The following is a 20735-nucleotide window of genomic DNA, read 5'->3' on the forward strand; positions in this document are numbered from 1 at the left end:
ATTCTTGGTGGAAGGAAGCAAACTTAAGACTTGGAATCTGCTGCCAGGGAGCAGACAGTTTAATGAGAAGTGTGGAATGAGGCTCAGTGGAAATATCACATATGAGACATGATATGTGTCCAGAGGAGGTACAAGCAGGAAATTCCAGTTGGTAAGGGCCACTGCAGGCTTGGAGGAGAGAGATGTTCAGGGCAAGGGGAAGGCCCTATAGAAGAAGGGCACGTGACCAAGACCTTGAGGAGGGGCTGAGGCCATTAGAAGGGGAGAGGAGAAGAAGGGTGGGGGTTGTTCATGTAAGGCACTGTGATCATTTCCCCTCCTCTTTATGTTAACTTTGTTGTTTTCATCTCTGAAACTAGAACCCATTAGCATTGTCCACCCAGGACTGTGGTGCTTGGCCTAGGCCTGCCCGTCGTTTGTTGTCTGAATGAGGAACCCTGGGGGGAGAGGTGGAAGGCAGAAGGAAGCCCTTGACATACACCAGATCCCACTTAGACATTTGGGCACCTACCAGAAGATGAGCTCCAGGAAGGCAAGGGCTTGGGTCTGTGACTTTCACTGCTCTGCCCCAGCATCTAGCCCCTGGCTTTGCTGGGAGCTCAACAATACATGTTGAAGACTGAATGTGGCAGACACTCTTCCAGGACCGGAGAGTACTGGCAGGAACAGGAAAGGGGCTAACTCTATGTATGAAATCCAGGAGAAAGAAGGAGCCTGCAGGAGTCCAAGGAAGGGGCATCAGGGGGCAACACAGATCCGAGGCAGGGGGCAGGGGGCAGATTAATCAGACCTAAACTCCAGTGGTAACAGCTCCATTAATTGAGCGGTAATGATCCTTGGTATTTTTCATCTTCAAAGTCAGGAACAAACTGTAATGAATACTCTTGCCACCCGGGGGCAGGGTGCGGAGGGTGGTGTGGAGAATCTTATGCTACTGGTACTCAGTTGGGGAAACTGAGGCACTGGCAGAAAGATGGTCCTTAGGAGAGCGGATGTGAAGCCCAGCAGAGCTTGGAATATTCAGGGGTGTCTTGAACACACCAGAGAGAGGCCCCTCCCAAATCCAGGCGCCTGGGGAGCCCAGGCCACGCGTAGGGAGGAAGGTAGTGCTGGAGCCCCTTGCAGGCCTGGTTAAAAGTTGCAGCGGAGAACTCGGGTCTGCAGGAGGCTTGGCTGGTGTGCGCCGGGTTTCCCAGGGTGGGTCGGGGTGCTCGGGCACCCCGCGGGCCTGCAGCACGCAGCCGCGCTCTCCGCGTTCCAGGGGCGGCGCGGGAGTGCCGCGCAGTTGGGAGGGCACCCGGGCGTCCTTCGCGCCCTGCGCAGGCCGGCGCGCTGCACACTCACTGTGACTCACCGGCGGCTCCGAGATTCCTCCCGGTTTCCTCATCACAGTCTGGCTGCCCTGAGCCCCGAGGGCGTTTTTCATTAGGGTGATTACCCTGCCGTCATTAAAAGCCGGTAAATAGCACCCAGGGACGAGGCCGCGCGGCCGCGTCTGAACTGCAGCCCGGGTTCACAGGCCCCCGGCCGCAGGCGGCGGCGCCGCTCGGCCTCCCCGGCGACTAGTTCGAAACCCCTGTGTCCGGGTGCCAGGGGGAGGCACTCCCCGCCGCACCCGGCACCACGAAGTGCCAGGTAGGGGCTGGGGCCTTCACAGAGTCAAACCCCAAGCATCCGTCAATCTCCGCACACGGAAAAGCCTTCCCGGTGTACCCTCTTTCAGGTGTTACCCCAAATATCTCTCCTAGGTTGCCCAAAATCCTCCCTAGTTACCTTTCGATATTTATTTGTGTATCCTTTGATAAATGTCTGTCTCACCCTCCTCCCCCAAAAGTTTGTTCCACAAGGGCCAGAGCGCCTGATTTTGTATTGAGTTACCCATCATACCCCCCAACTCTCCCCTCTGGAGCCCCATTGCACCCTGATAATGGCACCAGAGGCTAGGGTAGAGCCGCCGAAGCAGTTTTGAATTTACAAGTCACATGAGACAAGAGAACTGTCTGATGACCTCTCTTTCTCCCATTTTTTCCTAACATTTGAGAATTGTTTATTGTGCACCTACGGTGTGGTCAGCCACTGGGGATATGGCACTGATGAAAGCCAAGTCCAAGTCCTTCCGGTGGGGAAAGTCCAGGTCTAATGAGTGTTCAGGGTGGACACAGACAAACATACATATGTGAGGGCTGATAAGTGGTGTGAAGATAAATAAATCCGGATGAGGGCACAGAGGGTGATGGGGAGTACAAGTTGAGATCTTGTAATTCTTCTGCAATCCTTGCATTTTAGAGCTAGCATTGATAGTCATTAAATGACCGAGTCTGAATAGGTGGGTCTGTGTTTTGGTCCAGCTATGGCCTCATTTACTGGGTGCTCTTTGAAAAATTCTATGAAAAGATAATTTTTGTTAAAAAAAAAAGCATCAAAGTTCACAAGGGAAAGTCTGGTCTCTGAAGGCAAAGCCACCTGCGACATGTCCCTTTCCCCCTAGCATCAGCCCCTCTTCCCCTGGGTGGGCTTTACCACCCTGCCACCAGGTGGCCCGAGATGAAATTCTGACAGTGCGTGAGGACAGGGTTGTTTTCAGAGGCCACCTGTTGGGGAGAGACTGCAGCGGAAGAAGGGTGACTGCTGTCGCTGTGGGTTCCCCCAGCCCCAAATCTCAGAGCGGCACTCCCCTCTCACACAAACACTCTCTCCAAGCGGTAGGAAAGCTGCTTCTAGACCCCAAACGAAAGAAAAAGTACGCCGCAATGGAAACTCGAACTAATCTTCCCCTCTTGCCCCACTTCCCTCCCGCGGTCACACTTCCGGCGGCCACCACAGGGTATTTTGGGTTCGAAAACAAAGCGTCAGATCTATTTGAGCAACTTTTGTTCCATTGGAGTAGAAGCCCAGGGGCCTGTGGCCGCCTTGGGCTCGGCCACTTCCCCAGGGAACTGACGCGTTTCCCCTTCTCTGCCAAGGTCCAATTTAGCAACTCAGACTGGCCACTTTTAGCTTCTCCTTTCCCTGGCCTGGCAGCAGGCAAGGGGCCAGAGGTAGGGCTGCTGTGGGGAAGGGCATGTGTCTGGGTGCCTTCCTGGTGGACTTCAGGGAAGGCCTTGTTCCCTTCTTCTGCCAGAACCTCCCCTTTACCCCCACCAAACTCCTCCCAGTCGCCCCTCCTCCATGAAACCTCCACTGCCGCTGTCAAAAATCCACTCGCTGCATCAGAAGATGTAAAGTGAGGGTTGTGGTTAGGCCTTGCCTAGTCCTCAGTCTAATCCACACAGAGGTGTGTCTCTGTATCAGTGGTGGGCTGGGGTGTGTACAGGTTGTGAATGAAGTGGGTGTGCATATATGGAGATCCCATGTGCATGCAAATTCCATGCCCGCATTTGTGGATGCTGAGCAATGCATGTGTACACAGCATGCATGGATGTCTAGAGAGAGCTTGGCAGGGTCGATATCCTGGAGTGTCTAGCGGGTGCATACACCATGTGATTTTGTGTGGGCTGTTGTATTTACAGTAAGCATGTGCAAGTTTCATAGAGTAGAGGTGTGTGTCAGTGTGTGCACACACACTTGTCTATGTGTGGACAGGCAGGGCTTGCCTCTCAGGGGGTGACAAAGGAAGACAGGTGGGCTCTGGACAATGGTGACTGGGGCCCATGAGAGCAAATACTGGGCTGTAGGTGCCCTCAGCAGATCAGGGCTTGAGGGCAGGTTAGTGAACTGCAGCTGTGAGCCTGGGGCCAGCAACTGTTTTGTCCTTTATTTTAGGCCTCTCTCTTCAAGCTCCCTTCCCCCTCAATAGGCCACTACATACCCTCCTGTCCCCTCCCATCTTGCAATGCTCCCTCCTCCCTTGTTAGCCAGCCTTCCTATCCCTCTCTTTTGGCATTTACCTCTTGCACAGGCGTCACCGTCAACACAACTCTTGGCCACCTCTGGGTCTGTCCATCTTCTCTCCTACCACACTGGAAGAGCAGAAAAGCTTCCAGAAGGCAGAGACCTAGTTTCTTTCTTTTCTTTTCTTTTCTTTTCTTTTCTTTTCTTTCTTTTTTTTTTTTTTTTTGAGACAGAGTCTCGCTGTATCACCCAGGCTAGAGTGCAGTGGTGTGATCTCTGCAAACTCCACCTCCCGGGTTCAAGAGATTCTCCTGGCTTAGCCTCTCAAGTAGCTGGGATTACAGGTGCCTGCCACCATGCCAGCTGATTTTTATGTTTTTAGTAGAGGCGGGGTTTCACTATGTTGGCCAGGCTGGTCTCGAACTCTGAATCTCAAGTGATCCACCCATCTTGGCCTCCCAAAGTGCTGGGATTGCAGGTGTGAGTCACTGCACTTGGCCAAGAAGGCAGAGACCTAAGTTTTTTTTTTGTGGTGCATTCAATTCTTGGCTCATAGCTGAGCCTCCCTAAGTCCTGCAGAAGGGCTGACTGTGCACTGGCTTCACAGCCACAGCATATGTGCGACGTATTGGTTTCTTTACAGTGATTTAAAGGTGCATGTCCAGCTGTTCTGGCATGCTGGTGGGTGTGGGGGGTCGTGGGGGTAGGGGAAGGGTGTTTGAACTTCCAGGGTGCTTCCCAGGCCCCTATGGCCAAGTCCCTAAGGGAAGCACACTTAGCTGCTCTCCTGCTTCCATCATGGGACTGGAAAGCCAGGTTAGGACTCAGTGGCCTTGCTGCTCCTCCTTCATGACACAGTCAGCCTCTTCCCTTTTACCCACCCCTCTCTGCCCAGCTGACTTACGCCAATGGTGTGGAGCCCAGCTCATGAGGAATACAGGGTGTGCTCCTGCATCCTGCTCTCCATCTCTGCGTGCAGACCCGTGTCTATGCACTCCTCCATCCTCCCTCCAAGAGGTGCTGAGAGTCTCTGAACGGGTTTTCTCTGGCCTGGGTTTGGGGGAGACTGGTCCGTCTGCTGCTTCTGGGAACTCCCAGGGTCTTCAGCTCCCACATCTGTAAACTCCTTTTAACCTGGGCCTCCCACTAGGGAGGGCTTTCTGGCTCCTGCAGCCAAATGCACTTGGATCTCTTTCATTCTGGATTCTGGAAAAGGTCATTTTATCTGTTCTAGTGGCTTCCACTCACTCTCTGCCCCAGCGAGTGGTCATAGCTTTCTCCGCCACTTCCCATATAGAATCGCAGAACATTCAGCTAGAGGAGGTGTCAGAGAATACCTGTCCCAAATTATTTTATCAATGAGGAAACTGAGACCCAGAGAGGGTGGCTGACTAACCTGGGCTCACACAGCAGTGAATGGTGACGATGGTACTGGAATCAGGTCTTGACTCGTGGTCAGTGGTTCTTTTCAGGCTAGACAGCCATATTTTTCTTTTCTATTTCCTTCTGTTTCCCACTCTCGCTTGAACTTTCCTTTACTATTAAAACATTTCCTTTTTTTTTTCTTTAAAATGTTCTGTGTTAAGCAGGACAACTTGTCCTTGGAGGCTCTGAGGTGGCCTTTGGCACTGAGACCACTGTCCCAGTATGGGTTTCCTTGGTCCTTGTAAAAGCCCTTTGTTGTCTTTCATCCCCTAAGATACCTTGGGACCCTGTCCTCCCTTCTCCCTGAACCATCGTTTTCAATTCTCATTTCTCTTTCCAAATACCAGGGAGGCAGCAGACAGAACCCCTCAAAAAATGGGCTCCTTTCACTAACCATACTTTTCTGATCTTTCAAATGGAGAGTCTCAGAAGGAAAATATGGGCATTCGTGTGTGTGTGTGTGTGTGTGTGCGCGCGCGTGTGTGTGTATGTGCGTGTGTGTGTATCTCATGTGTCTCCCAGGAGCTCCTGGGGGTAAGTGGAAAAATTAATTAGCACCAGGATGAAAGGTGTTCTGGGATAATTGCAGGTAATATCAGGACAGCCAGGAGGGTGAGGCAAGAGGCCTCTAGATGTCCTGGGGACTTGGATAGGCCCCCAGCCCCACTCCTGCAAAGCAGATCAGACACCTGGGGAGGCTAGGGGGAGGGAGCATTCTGAGTGAAGGGTCTTTGTCTTTACAGGGAAATTCTTGTTAGTTGCTAAGGAACTGGGTTGTCTTTCCTGATCCAAGCCTCCCAATGTTTTGCTTAGCTTGGGAGGGGGATGCTGGGCTGAGGCTTGAGGCTTCCTTGGCAGTTGGTCCTTTCCCTGGGGCTGCCGAGCCTCTGATGGGTCTCTGGGGAAGGGCTCTCTTCTGGGAGAGATGTTTCTTTCCCAATATCCTAAGCCTCATTGCTTGCTCCAGCCACGCTGAGAACAGGTGAGGTGGAGGCAGGGAAAGAGAGGAACATGCACATTTACTGAACAGCCTGCACGCCAGGCATTGTGCTCAGATGCCTTCCCTGTTATCTCATTTAACCATTGCAACACATCTTTGGAGGAAGGCACTTGTTTCCATTTATTTTCATTATACTGCTTTTTTTTTTTTTCCGTTGAAACACAGGTCTGGAGCAGTTGCCAAGGTCACGGAGCTATCAATGGTAAAAATTCTATGTGAATTTAGATCTGCTCAGTAAGAAAACTTGTGTTTTTAAATGGCATCACTGAATGCATATACTAGGCTTTCTTCCTATCCCATGACTGCTGAGTGCTGACACCTGGACCCGTTGCTGTTACCATTATCATCACCATCACCATGATCATCACCATCACCCTCACCGTGATCATTATCACCATCACCTCATCATCACCATTACCATCACAATGATCATTATGATCACCATCACTTCATCATCACCATTACCATCCCCCATCACTATGATCATCATCGCCACCATCACCATCACCTCATCACCACCATCACCATGATCATCATCACCATCACCATGATGATCATCATCATCACCATCACCATTGCCATCACCTTATCATCACCATCACATCATCGTGATCATCACCATCACCATCACAATCACCATGATCATCATCATCACCATCACCATCACTATCACCTTATCATCACCATCACATCACCGTGATCATCACCATCACCATCATCACCATTACCATCACCATGATCATCATGATCACCATCACTTCATCATCACCATTACCATCACCCATCACTATGATCATCATCATCATCGTCACAATCACCATCATCACCATCACCATCACCTCATCACCACCATCACCGTGATCATCACCATCATCATCACCATAACCTCAAAGTCACCATCACAATCACCATGATCATCATCACCATCACCATGATCATCATCATTACCATCACCATCATCATCATCTTATCACCATCACATCACCGTGATCATCATCACCATCACCATTGCCATCACCATCACCATCACTTCATTATCACCATCACCATAATTATCATCATCACCATCATCTCATCATCACCATCACCATCTTCAGCATCATCACCCATTACCATCATCATCACCTTCATCAATATCATCACCTTGGAGCCTTTCTAGGTGACTTTCCCTTCTTTTCTACCTTTCTTCCTTACCTAAGAGCAGTTATCACACAGGAATGATGGGGAGGGAGAGGGGTCATTCCATGGACTAAGGATGATAAACTGTTGGGGTAGTGGCTGTGGGCAGGGGGGGAGGGATGGTAATGGCCTTGGGCTGGGCCAGGCTATTGCCTTGAGTATCCAGGAACCCTGGCCATCCCTACAAATCACACATGGTCCAGGATGGCTTAACCTTGAGTAAGGAAAGACACTTGGAGAAGAGTCCCCTTAATTTCTTCTGGAACTTCTGGCCCTCTCTCTTTGTCCCACTCCAAATCCTGATCTGGCCTTTATCTCATATAGCCAAGAGAGTAAAATTAGAGTACAGTTTTCCTCTAAATACTACACCTGAGGAGGCTTGAGTTAACACCAGATTCCACCATGACTAGTTAGGGAATAGGGAGTAGGTTCCTTAACTTATGGGAATGTCAGTTTCCTCATCTCTAAAATAAGAATAACACCCACTTTATTAGCGTGTTGTGACAATCAAATGAGAGAACATGTATGAAGGCCCCCAGAAGGCCATGAAGTAGCGCGGGGATGCATTCAGTGAGATACCACACATTAGACATTTTGTGTAGTACCTGGTATGCAGAAAGTGCTCAATAAATGCATCTGATTACAATGATGATAATAATAATGTCAGTTCTCTTTATCCTGGTAAAGGGGTCACTAATGCTCCCTTACACTTTTCTTAGCTGCTTTGTTGGAGATCTCAAAGCAATTTAGATGTTCATCTTGTTTCTTCCTGGAGGAGGTAGTGCAAAGAAAAGGATGAGAGGCCCAAAATGTTCTGCAGACAGAAAGCGCCATCAAGGCTGGGTTTTCCCCAAGGTCCCCGTGACCTCCAGGTTTCCCCTCTCCACAACTGGGACCTCCTTCTCTGTGGTTTCCAGGGATCGCCTGGCCAGGGCTGGCTTCAGCCTAGAGCCTGGGCCAGCTTTGTTCTTTTTTCACGTTTTGGGGCCAGGAGGGTGGGGGTCTCTCCAGCAGCTAAACTCAAAGCCCAAAATGTCAAGTCAAAAGGAAGGAGGGGGTTGGGGGAAGGAAAGAAAGGAAGCCGATAATTTCCTCGAAGGATAAACATCCGATTTTTTTTCCTCACCCAAAATAAACATGCTAGCCACAATGAATTAAAAGCAGAAGAGGGGAGGATGTGTCTCGATTTGGGGCTGCTCTAGGAAGCTGACCTTCTATTTATCCTGGCCCTGGGCACCAACCGGAGCTGCCAATTACATTCTGAGTCTTGTGGGGTGGGGGCTGTGGGGAGAAGGTCCCAGGGAATAGGGGACCCAGAAAGTTCCCTTGCAAGGCTGCCTTCCATGGCACTGCAAATGGACACTTCCTTTTGCTTCTTATTTTAGGTCAGCTTGCAGGCTTGCCTGGTGGGGTAGAAGGAAGTGGGGAGGCTCCACAATTTCTACTGCCCAGGTTTCCTTTTACCTTGGGCTGGCATAAAATGCTCTTCTGGAGCATCAGAATTTGGTGCCCTTTACCTGGGCAGGGAGCTGAATCTATCAATGAAGGGGGGATCATTCAATTCTCTCCCATTCACAAACTCAACCTCCAGCCCCACTGTATTCTTCAGATCCCCACCACTAAAATTGTGCCACTAGTTAAAAGCGTGCTCAGCTGGGCCAAGGGTTCATCTAGGGCCCTCTGCCTTCCAGCTAGCGAGGGGCAGGACTCTAAGATGGTAAGAACCCTGTACCCAGGTGCAGCTTGTTCTTTTCATCTGGGGATCTCAAAGCACTTTGCACACAAGAGTCACCAATGTCGCTGCATGCTAGCCAAAGAGTGGTGGTTATTAACTCTTTGAGGGAAACCGAACTGAAGAGGGTGTTAGGGGTGCTGAAAGGACTGGAGTGGTGGTGGGGAGGTAAGGGGCCTCCAAAACTTTAGGCTGGGAATGAGACTGTAGCAGGGAGGGGTCCCCAGGAGTCCTCGGGTGGGGAAGTCAAGAGGCCTGCAGAGAAAGCCCAGGGAAGTTAGATGGCAAAAGTCCTTTCCTTGCAGATACCAAAGAATTTATTCATGGCTTTCTTTTCTTTTTTTCTTTTTCTTTCTTTCTTTTTTTTTTTTTTTGAGATGGAGTCTCACTTTGTCACCCAGCCTGGAGTGCAGTGGTGCAACCTCGGCTCACTGCAACCTCTGCCTCCAGGGTTCAAGTGATTTTCCTGCTTCAGCCTCCCAAGTAGCTGGGATTGCAGGTGCCCACCATTACGCTCGGCTAATTTTTGTATTTTTGTATTTTTTTTTTTTTTTTTGAGACGGAGTCTGGCTCTGTCACCCAGGCTGGAGTGCAGTGGCGGGATCTCGGCTCACTGCAAGCTCCGCCTCCTGGGTTTACACCGTTCTCCTGCCTCAGCCTCCCGAGTAGCTGGGACTACAGGCGCCCGCCACCTCGCCCAGCTAGTTTTTTGTATTTTTTAGTAGAGACGGGGTTTCACCGTGTTAGCCAGGATGGTCTCGATCTCCTGACCTCGTGATCCGCCCGTCTCGGCCTCCCAAAGTGCTGGGATTACAGGCTTGAGCCACCGCGCCCGGCCTAATTTTTGTATTTTTATAGAGACAGGGTTTCACCATGTTAGTCAGGCTGGTCTCAAACTCCTGACCTCAGGTGATTTGCCCACCTTGGCCTCCCAAAGTGTTGAGATTATAGGCGTGAGCCACCGCACCTGGCCTTATTCACAGCTTTCTAAAAGCATACATCTGATTATGCCATCTGCCCCTCCAATCTATTTTTATTTTATTTTATTAATTTTTTAGAGATGAGGTCTTGCTCGGTTGCCCAGGCTGGGGGCAGTGGTGCAATCATAGATTCATAGATAACTGCAGTCTCAAACTTCTGGGCGCAGGTGATTCTCCTATGCCAGCCTCCTGAGTAGCTGGGACTACAGGCATCCACCACCATACCTGGCTAATTTTTTATTCTTATTTTTGGTGGGACAGGGGGTCTCCCTATGCCGCCCAGGCTGGTCTTGAACTCCTGGCTTCAAGCGATCCTCTGGCCTTGGCCTCCCAAAGCACTGGGATTACAGGCACCAGCCACCATGCCTGGCCCAATCTACTTATCATTTAATGATTTCCCATTGCTTTTTGGATACAGTCCAGAGCTTTAACATGGCAACAAGGCCTGGCATGGTCTGGCCTTTGCCCACCCGTCATGCTGTTCTTGCCCTTTCATACTTGGCGGTAGCCACACCACGGACCTTTCGTTTCCTGGAAGATGCCATGCGTGCCCCTGCCAGCCACAGGGGCTCGGAGGAGCTTTGGAATGTTCTCTATTCCTGTCTCCACTCACCTGGTAACCCCTAGCCCACTTTTCAGCCCTGAAGTTAAACATCAGGGCTCTGCCTGAGTCTTCCTCTCCATCAGAAATCAGGCCCCCTTTGCACCCTCAACATACTTATCACAGTTTATCATTTGTTGGGGATATTTCCTTCCGCTGCTAGACTGGAAGCTCCATGAGGTGAGCACCATGCTGTGTCTGCCCTATCTACCCATGCATGGGGATGAGGCAGGCATGCATCCCCAGTGCCTGGAGGAAGGCCAGGTGCATCCCACATGCAACAATAGTTGCTGAATGAATGTTGTCGAATGTCAGACCTGGAAAGGCCCATGGTGATAAACCAACCACCCTCTCCCGCTTCTTCCTACTTCCGTGTCACAGCCAAGGGAGCAGAACTTTGGGGAGGGTAAGAGGTTTCCCTGAGGTCCCACAGCGACTCAGTGACAGTTTGGGCATAGGGATCACTATATCCTGCCTGTCCGTCTATTTTCCCCACTCCCCACCCAACCCCTTGCATTTACAGGAAAGCCTCGGTCCCCAGTGCTGAATATTGGCCGATTTCCTCTTGTTGCTTTTCAAATGAATACAAGTTAGGAAGCAAAGCACTAAGCTCTGGATGGTTTTTTTTTAATTTGGAAAAGAAGGGGTTCTGTATCCAGAGGGGGTTCCATACCCACATCGTCGGTGGTGGGCAGTGTGGCCATGTGCCTGGACGGCGAAGCCTGCCATCTAGCAGGCAGCTATCTCCACCTGGTTTTGTGCTTGGGCTTGCTGGCCCCTCCTCTGGGAGCCTGGAGGGTTGGCGAGTCCTGGTAGTTCTGGGTCATGAACTGGGTGCTTGCTTCAGGTTCGCCCAGGTGGAAGCGGTTCAGAAATATGCCCATATTCCAAGAGCCTGGAAGGACAAACAGACCATAGGGAGGCAGTGAGAAAGAGCCAGGGACTTGAAAGCTAGCAGGGGCCTGGGAGGGAGGCCGGCTCAGGGGAGCCGAGGCAGCAGGTGATGTGATGGCCATGGGGCGTAGTGGCTGTGGGAGCTTCTGGCTCCTGCTGCAGAGGCAGTCCCCAGACGTTAGCAGAGCCTCTGAACAGCAGCAGAGCTGCCTGCTCTCCAGAAGGCAATGGGGACTGAGAGCCCAGCCCAAGTCAAGGATGCCTGAGTCTCCTTCCCCAGCGCCTCTGTTTAGCAAAGCTGCCTTCTCACTCTCGGGCAGAAAGGAAGCCCAATCATGTCGGCTGCCCACTTCCTCCACTCACACCCTCTCCCTGCAGGCTCCCCTGACCTCAGGATGGGAGCTTTCACCACTGCTTTCCTTCACACCTGCTCACCCCTGCTGCTGGGGCTGAGATTGGGGCTGAGATTGGCGGAAGGATCAGTGCTCTTCTTTCAATCTTCTCCACTAAACCCCACCAACCTCCTCCTCTCTGTCCTAGGACAGGGCGTGCACCAGGGTGCCTTCCCTGTGGCAGAGGTGGAGGGGCAGCCCCCGGACCCTGGCGGGAGAGCTGGGCCTGCAGAAGCCCAGACAGTGCCCAGGTCGGAGGGGTTCCTCCTCAGGGCGAGAAAACACAAGTGTGTACAGGGAGGTGCATCTTCTGGGGCGAGTGTGAACAGGCCTCGTGGCAGGGCGAGGAGGGCACAGCCCGGGGCATGGAGTGAGGCTGAGGGAGGTGGTCAGAGGCATATTCCCACGTTCTTGTTTCCCAAACCCTGGGTGTCAGGCACCCTGGGCAGATGCTTGCCAGGAAAAGGCAGGAAGTAGTTCAATTTGAATCTCAGATAAATAGCAAATCGTTTGTTGGTGTGAGCGTGTCCCACATTCTGCATGGAGCATACTTAACACGAATTATTTTTTTTCGTTGTTTATCTGGAATTCAAATTTTACTGGGCATCCTACTTTTTTTTGTTGTTGTTTTCTGCTAAATGCAGCAACCTCTCAGGGTGGAGAGAGAGTGCCTGGGGAAGACCCTGTCTGGAGCAGAGCTAGGCAGTGGCCGATATACAATGGATTAATGGAGACCAGTCAGCTCTTATACCCAGGCAGAAGAGGGCAAGGGGCTGGCAGCTCTCAGAGCCTCACCTGAGACTCACGGGCCACCCACCCTCTCACCTACCTGTCTCCTTGGTCAGCACCCACCACCCTTTTCATAGCAATTAAGATAGCAAGCCCATCGAAGCGTTCCTGCCTCCCAGAGGCTGCTGACATTTCAAAGATGTTCTCAAGGAGAGGATAATTTTTAATCCAAAACCCAAAATAACAATAACAATAATGCAAATAATAAAAGCAGCAACACCCCAATTTCTGTGCTTCCTATGTGTTGGTACTACTCTAAGAGCTTGACACATAATTCGCTTAATCCTCACACCAATCCTAAAAAGGGAGGACTGTTCCCATTCCCAGTTCACAGATGGGATGACTGAGGCACAAAGTGGGGTACTGGCAAGGAAGCTTCGCAGGGACAGGGATAGGGGAAAGGCCTTTGCAGATTCCCTCAAATCCTATCCGACTCAGTGACTGCATGCTCAGATGGGGCCCAGGGGGACTGGAAAACAAGGGGTTCCAGGAGTTCTTTTGCAGAAAGTGTGGCCAAGGTGCTGAGAAAGCCTCTCCCGCTGGAGGTGTACTGACTGCAGTCGAGTTCTCCTAGGAGTCTCAGTGTTACCTGAGTGTTCTTTCAGAGGGGCTGTGCCTGAGCCTCTGCACCCCAGGAGCCCAGCTGGCTGGAATGAAAGGAATTATGGTATTATGACCCTGGGAACGAGTGTGTGCACACACATGTGTATGTGTAGGTGCATGTGTGTATATGTGTGTATGCTGGTGTGTGTGCATGCCAGGGTAATAAGGGCTTATGGGTGAATTGGTGTGTGACAGGAACAGGGACAAGGGGGCCTTCCCCACCGTAGGGCAGGAAGGAACCCGCATGGCAGGAAGGGAATTGAAACCCATCACGAGGCCAGGGCAAGCTGCGGGGAAGAAATCCCCTGCGTCCAGAGCGAGAGCTGGCTCCCTTCGATAATTCGGAAGCCTCTGAGCCTTCAGTGCCCTGGGGACCTCGTGGTTCCTTTCCAGTCCCAAGTCGACAGCCCTGTGGTTCTCGGGCTCCCCGGCCAGCTCCTGAAACCCAGTCCCCGTGCCGGCTAGCCTCTTGCTGCCTCCTTTCCTGGCTCAGCCGCAACTCCTTACACCCCCTGTTTCCTGCCACAGAGGACAAGTTCTAGAAGGCAGAGGGGGTGAGTCAGGCCCTTGGGGTGTGTGGGGAGAGCTGGAGAGCTAGGAGACTGCGGCTTCTGTGGTCACCGCTCAGAGGAAAGCCCCTTCCTGTATGGCACTGCTGTCCCTGAGAGGCAGAGAGTCCGCGGCCAGGCAGGAAGAGGGCAGCGCTGCTGTCTGTGCTTGGGCCACTCCACTGTACCCTGGACGCACCCAGGCCAGGCTCTTCCTGAGATGAGGGCGAGGCAGTGCGGGCACTTCAGAGGCCTCTGTGGTGGGAGGCCTTGGCTAAAGGGAGAAAGGAGGAGGAAGCTGTCTGATGCCTGTCTCATGAGCCACCTGCCCTGTGACTGGGACACAGAGGCCTGGGTGTCTCAGGACAGGGCTGCCGCATATGATGTACAGGTTGATCCCTGCACAACCGTAGGGGGTACTGTTCTCATCCTGCATAGCCAGATGCAGCGGCCCTGGAACGCTCACTTACTGGTCAGTGCTGATAGGAAAGATGTTAGTGATGAGAGATGTTAGATTTCAGCGTTGTTCCAGATGGGGGCCAAGGGGAGAGTCTGATAACCTTATCTAAAGCCACCGGGGGGTTTCTGGGCCACCGCTCTGTGCCTGGCCTCCTAGCAGGCTCTAGGGGGGAAAGATGTCCCCTGTCTTCAGCAGCTGGGGAAGGGTCTCCGCCTCAGAGCTTTAGTCCCAGGGACTGTGATGATGGCAGGAATGCCCTGGGGCAGGTCTTGACAGTCACTCTCTCCACCCCAAGCTTCCCAGATCTGTGGAGCTGGCTTTCCACCATTTGGGAGTGGTTTGTTACGTGCATCTGGACGGCTCCATTGGGCCAGTTAGGGTTAAGCAGGCATCCGAGAAACTGAGAGGTGCTCCACCAAGTCCAGCTGACCCTGGCCCCCTTGCAGGACTTGGAAGAATGAGGGGTCTGCTCCCCTGCCAGAAGTGCAAACTCTTAGATGAGGTCAGACCCCAGAGCCCCTTTAACACTGGCAGCCATCACCCTCGTCCTCTGCCAGGCATGGGGTCAGCGGAGCCGCCTTGTTTCACCTCCTGCCCTCGGCGAGTTTTTAATATAATACAAGTAATACTAAACTAATCACAGTCTGGTCCTTCAAAGGGTGGCCTTGGCCAGCAGTAGAACTTTGTAGTCTGGGCCCCTAGCAGACAAGTTCCCCACCCCCAGTGACACCCCTGGCTTCCCTTCAGCAGGCCCATTCTCTAGGCTGGGGTACAGTGGCACTATCACTGGTCATTACAGCCTTGACCTCCCAGGCTCAGGTGATCCTCTTGCCTCAGCCTCCTGAGTAGCTGGAACCACAGTTGTGTGCTACCACACCCGGCTAATTAAAAAAAATTGTTTGTAGAGACAGGGTCTCTTTATGTTGCCCAGGCTGATCTCAAACTCCTGGCCCAAGTGATCCTCCTGCCTGGGCCTCCCAAAGTGCTAAGATTACAGGTGTGAGCCACCGAGCCCAGCCAGGCGCACTCTTAAGACTTCCCAACAGCTGAGGACAGCACTTCCTGGGTGACCCTGCTGTAGCCAAGGGACGTTTCCCACCTGACTGGTCACTTGGTCCTCAGTATTTCTGTCCTGATGTATTTCCCTCTTAGCCTGGGAAGTAGGGAAGCTCCTCACCCCAGCTCCATTCTCCCATGGGCCCCTGTTCGGGTGGACTGGAGAATAGGGAGTGGGTTGCTGAGCCCCTGAGGTTGGAGCTGCGGCAGCATCCTGTCCCAGGGCAGTCTCTGTAAGGACAGGGGCCACTGGCTCTGGCTCCGAACAGCCCTGTTCCTTCAGCTGGTGATCTGTATCTACCCAAGGTGGTCACCCTCTTTTCTGGCCTCGCTGCCTCTCCCCTTAGGTAAGGGCACCACTGCTTCTTGTTGGGGGATGGTGGCCCTGAAGAAAAAGACAAAAACTCAACTCCAGCCTAATAACCACCCCACAGAGAGCCCGGCTCAGGTCTGTAATTTGTCTGGCTCGTCACGGGACCGGCCACATTGATAGAAGCGCTGATACCTTTCTGCCAAGATTAATGATGTCCTGGCGGTGGTAGGCGGGAGGCCTGAGCCTTTTATTTTTTGTGCCATTAAATGACATCCGGAGACTTCTACTCAGGACCTGAAAAGCCCTCGTTCCATCACATCCAATTACTCCTGGAGATTTGCTGAGTGGCTGATCCTGCGGGCTCGAGAGGCTTTGGGGTAGTGGGGGGCACTGTGACTTTGGCAGGAGTGAGAGGGTGGGGATGCCAGGGGAGTTTTGGGGTGGTGAGGGGACCCACATCTCCTTTGGAGAGAGGACCCAGGAGGGCTGAAGAGTAGAAGCTGGTTCTAATTATCCAGCCAGTGCATCTCCTAGGCCTCCTCCGCCCTTCTGCAGCTGAGGGTGGGGCGCGAAATGTGATGGGAGACTCCAAGCTGCCAGTTTAGCTCCCAGTGATAAATACCAATATTTGGTAGTGGTGACAGTTGGCTGGCATTTTGGGTAGAATTTGGGGGCTTATCTGTGGTTTCTTCTTGATGTGTTCAATATTGCTCGGGACGGCTGATGTTTGGCTGGACTGGGACTTGCTTCTTGAGGAGGTCCACCTGGGGCTCATGGAGATTTCAGGTGGTTCCCAGCCTGGGTGCCTTTCTGAGTGTTGCCCGGGATGGCCCCAGCTGGGCGGCTGCCAGGCCCCCAGTTCTACCCGCTTGGCCAAGTGGGTGGGGCCCTTTGGAGGAAGAGCGCCTCCTGCCACAAGCCCACACAGTGATCAGGGGCTGGGCCCCTGGGGGATGCTGGGGCTGGGCCAGGTGAACCACCATGGGAGGTCACGGGGGTGGGCTGAGTGTGTTTGTGTCTGTGTGTGCGCTGGTTGGGGGCAGTCTGAGGGCGGGGGCTGCTCTCCAGGCAGGGCCTCCTTTCCTCTCAGACCTCTTCCCTCCATGCTTCCTGACACCACGAGCTGCTGTGTTCTGCTACCAGGCTGGCGGATTTCCTCCCAGCCTCATCCCTCTGCGGCAACACCACCTACCCTTGAAGCTGCGTGGGGCTCTGCTGCCCTTGGCCCCAAGATTCCCCTTCTTTCTCACCCACCGAGGCCTGCATGCCTTCAGATGCCACAAGCAAGACTTCAACCCCCTGTGTGGCAAGTCCCTGCCTGTCTTTCCTCTCTGACCCCTGTGGGTGGGTGGCTCCACCTCTGAGCTGCTGAATTTGGGTGCCTGTGGTGCTAGGGAGCGGTTTATGGCTGCCTGGTCCAGGACTTCCATTTTGCAGTGAACAAGTTTCCCCTCTGAAGGCCCTGAGGCTGCTCTGGAGGTGGTGACCAGAGCCTCTCTTGCCTATTAGTTTCCAGCACGTTGACACCATCCTGGGCACTTGGCCTTGGAGTGGCTTCTGGAGCAAGCTGTGGCATGTCCTCTCATGGGGCAGAGAGGGGATTTCCCCTGCTCACTTGCAAGAGGGGTGTGAGACTGGCTTGTGACACCTCTGGGTGAGGTGACTGAGGTGTGGTGTGGCACAGACCATAGCTCCCCAGGAGTCTGAGGCTCAGCCACAGCCAGGGAAGGGGAATGTGCATGGACCATTCTGGGCAGCTGCTGCTGGCCAAGGAGGCCCGGGATAGCAGGATGCAACTGCACTCTGTCTGTATCCCCAATGGGGCTCAGAAGTCTGGTGGTCTGGGTCAGGAGAACAGGGATGTAGGCAAGACGGTGGCAGGTGCAAACAGCCCTTCCCTGGAAGTCAGAAGAAAGTCAAACGGCTCTTAACTGTGGATGCCCTTGGTAAGTCATGCCACTCACTGTTTCAGGCTTTGCTTTCCTCATTTGCCCCGGGGTAGGGGTGATGGCCACTGTCCTGTCCCCTTGACATGGTTGGCAAGGGGAACACCAGGGAGGGGCAGGGAGGCTGGTGGAGAGGCGGGACAGGGAGGACATGGATCAATGCAGAGACTGTCACTTGTGGGCATGGGCCTCACAGAGGTGGCTGCCTTCTCAGGTGCTGAGGGAAGCTGATGTGTGTTTGTGAATGTGGGGGTGTGAGAACGTGCAGATCCATGTGTGTGAATGGCTTGTGGATGTGCATATGTGGGTGTGTCCCACACACAGACACACTCATTGACTGAAAGCCCACAGTGGGCTGGGCACAGGGACAGGTGGGAGAAGGGAAAGAAGGCAGAGGTGCGCACTTCTCTTAAGGAACTGGTAGTCTCATAGTGGAAGTGGGGGCCGCCACGAGTGGCAAGTGATTTAGGAATACAGAAGAGATCAAAGCAGATGTCTGGGGAGGCACGACAAATGCTGTGCGAGTGGAGAAGACGATAGAGACTAGAGATGCCAACAGCAGGCGGGAGGAAGCCTGGCTGAGCGGATCAGCTCTGTGGGGTTGTTCCAGAGGGCGTGATGGAGGGCCAGTAGGGGATACTGGTGCTTGGAAGGTGGGCAAGGCATTGCGGGTCTGGGAAGGGGAGAATGAGGTGCCCAGATGGGCAGTGGTGGGCCGGCAGATGTGAGCAAAGAAGTAGTTCAGGGATGTTCTGGCAGTGTGCTGCATGCAAGGGCAATGGTACAAGGTGCAAATGAAATCTGCCTGGAAGGGAAGATGTCCGCCTCAGAGGGGTGTTCACTTAGAATCAGAGGGAGAAAGCCTAGCATGTCACAGGCCTGAGATAATGGTGACTGCAAATCTGGAAAGGTAAAGTGTGGCCTTTGGGACATGCGTCACACAGCTGTCCTGTGATGCTGGCCAGCCAGCCCTTGTCAGAGGCACCAGTTAAGGCTGTTTAGAGTTCAGAGGTCTCTGCTCCTCCCGCACTGGGGACCAGTTATGCTTACACTGTTTGAATATCTTCCCTAACTCTCTCAGTGAGCACCGCCTATCCACAGAGCTCCACCAGGGTGACTCCACACATGCATGAGAGCAGGGACACCATCACGTGGTGACTTCTTACAGCACCCAAAACAGCGCCAAGCACACACTAGGCGTCTGGCATCAGCTGAGCGAATGCAGAAGGCATTACTGAGTTACGCCAAGCGTGGTTCAAAAGTGGCCAGAGAGGAAGGAGCTGTGCAAAGGTAGGAGGAGTGGGGTGGCAGGGCAGGGCAAAGGTAGGAGGAGTGGGGTGGCAGGGCAGGGCAAAGGTAGGAGGAGTGGGGTGGCAGGGCAAGGTTTCATCAGCTAGAAGCAGGGTAGCTCTAAGCCCCTCCAGGGCCCTTGCTGTGCTCCTGGCCTCCTGGGGTCTGATGGAAGACCTCTACTAGGAAATGTCAGGGTTGGCCGGGAGAGTCGAGCCTCATCAGCTGGTCCCTGCATTTATTTGGCAGAACAGAGAAGTGAGGACAGCCCAGGAAGCTGGGGGCAAATCAATTTCAGGTCATTCAGTTGCAGATCAACTAGTCTAACCCCTTATCTTGATGAGGTCAAAATCAAGACCCAGGGAGGGGAGGTCACCCGGCCAACATCAAACAATCAGAGTCGGGATGTCAAGATCTCATTTGCTGACCACCTGTACATTGTCATGGGGTCACAGTAAAAAAAAAAAAAAAAGGAATTCTGGGAAGGGTTTCACCTCCTTGGGTCTGAACAATGCCATCCCCACACCCCTTTACATAGTCATGACAGGCTCTACTAGAATCATCTCAAGCCCCCTTCTTCACCTTAAGCCTGTCATTCACCCATAAGATCCAGGGAGGGAAGAGGCCTGAATAGGATGGGGTTCAGGGGCCCATCTGCCATAGACGCCCCTCTACCCGGTTCCTGTAGGCTGATCTTTCCCCTCGAGTCTCTAGAAGCTTTTCCTGCCTGTTCACCCGGGGGACACAAGCAGCTGGTTACACCACACTGCCCCCCCGTCTGCCGCCCCACCCAATCCCTGGCATCCCACTTCCTCCACGGATTCTCTCCCATGGAGAGAAATCTAGATCAAGGCAAGTCCTGGGGCCTCTGTTCATTGGCAGGGGCCCCATGCTCTGGCCTCCCAAGCACTGGTCCAGCCCTGGGCTCCATAAGTCCCCAGGCACTGTCCAGGTGCTTCAGAGAGCACCAGACCCTGAGTGTTTCAACACTGTGCAAGGACCCGGGGTTTCTGCTTTTGCAATCACCCCTGGGTTCATCCACACCTCACTGTCTCATGTCTTGACCCCTCTGGTGGTGTCCTGTCCTCTCATTCTGGTCAGTTCTGCCTGTCCTTCCAGGTTCGTCATCTCCAAAGAGTGACTTCTGAGTATCGCTTCTCCAGTAAATAATCTTGAAGCTTCCCAGAGTCGACCCGCAAAAGCCACTCCTCTGCCAGACTTTTGAGAACCTTGTTTTCCCCCTTCCCCTCCATTTTCTCACTTAAAAAAAAAATACACACACACACACACACACACACACACACACACACACACACACACACACACGGTTTCTCCAACCCAGAGCTCCCTCTTCCTTCACTCAAGGATTCAGCTCTCCTCCTTCTCTAGGGCCCAGCCCTGCTCCAACCTCCTCCCCATGGCCTCAGGGCCAGAGAAATTTGTAGATCATCTGGAGCCAACCCCTCATTTTCTAGATGAGGAAACCGAGGCCCAGCAAGGTTCATTCATTGGCCTCAAAATGAAATCACTAACTAGAGAGGGGAGTCCAGATTGCCTCATTCTACAATAAAACACCTTTATATCCTCTCTGGCTGGAGAGGGCACAGTGTTCTGGAGGGAAGGGCATGGTAGGAAGGGAAGAGATCTATCCCTGAGTCCACAGACTTCCAATTGTCCTTACAGTTAGAATCACACA

General features: G+C 52.9%; 1 protein-coding gene across 2 annotated transcripts in view; it reads right to left on the minus strand.

The window, feature by feature from the left end:
- Positions 1 to 11354: 11354 nt before the first annotated feature.
- PEBP4 (phosphatidylethanolamine binding protein 4) overlaps positions 11355 to 20735 on the minus strand; it is a 227194-nt gene continuing 217813 nt past the window's right edge. For both annotated transcript variants that reach the window (XM_005562829.4, XM_015454579.4), the window contains exon 7: positions 11355 to 11643. In XM_005562829.4, coding sequence (XP_005562886.3) covers positions 11489 to 11643 — 155 coding nt within the window. In that variant the 3' untranslated portion in view covers positions 11355 to 11488. The remainder of the gene's footprint in view (positions 11644 to 20735) is intronic.

Source organism: Macaca fascicularis, chromosome 8 (assembly GCF_037993035.2).
Source record: "Macaca fascicularis isolate 582-1 chromosome 8, T2T-MFA8v1.1".
Taxonomy (NCBI): domain Eukaryota; kingdom Metazoa; phylum Chordata; class Mammalia; order Primates; family Cercopithecidae; genus Macaca; species Macaca fascicularis.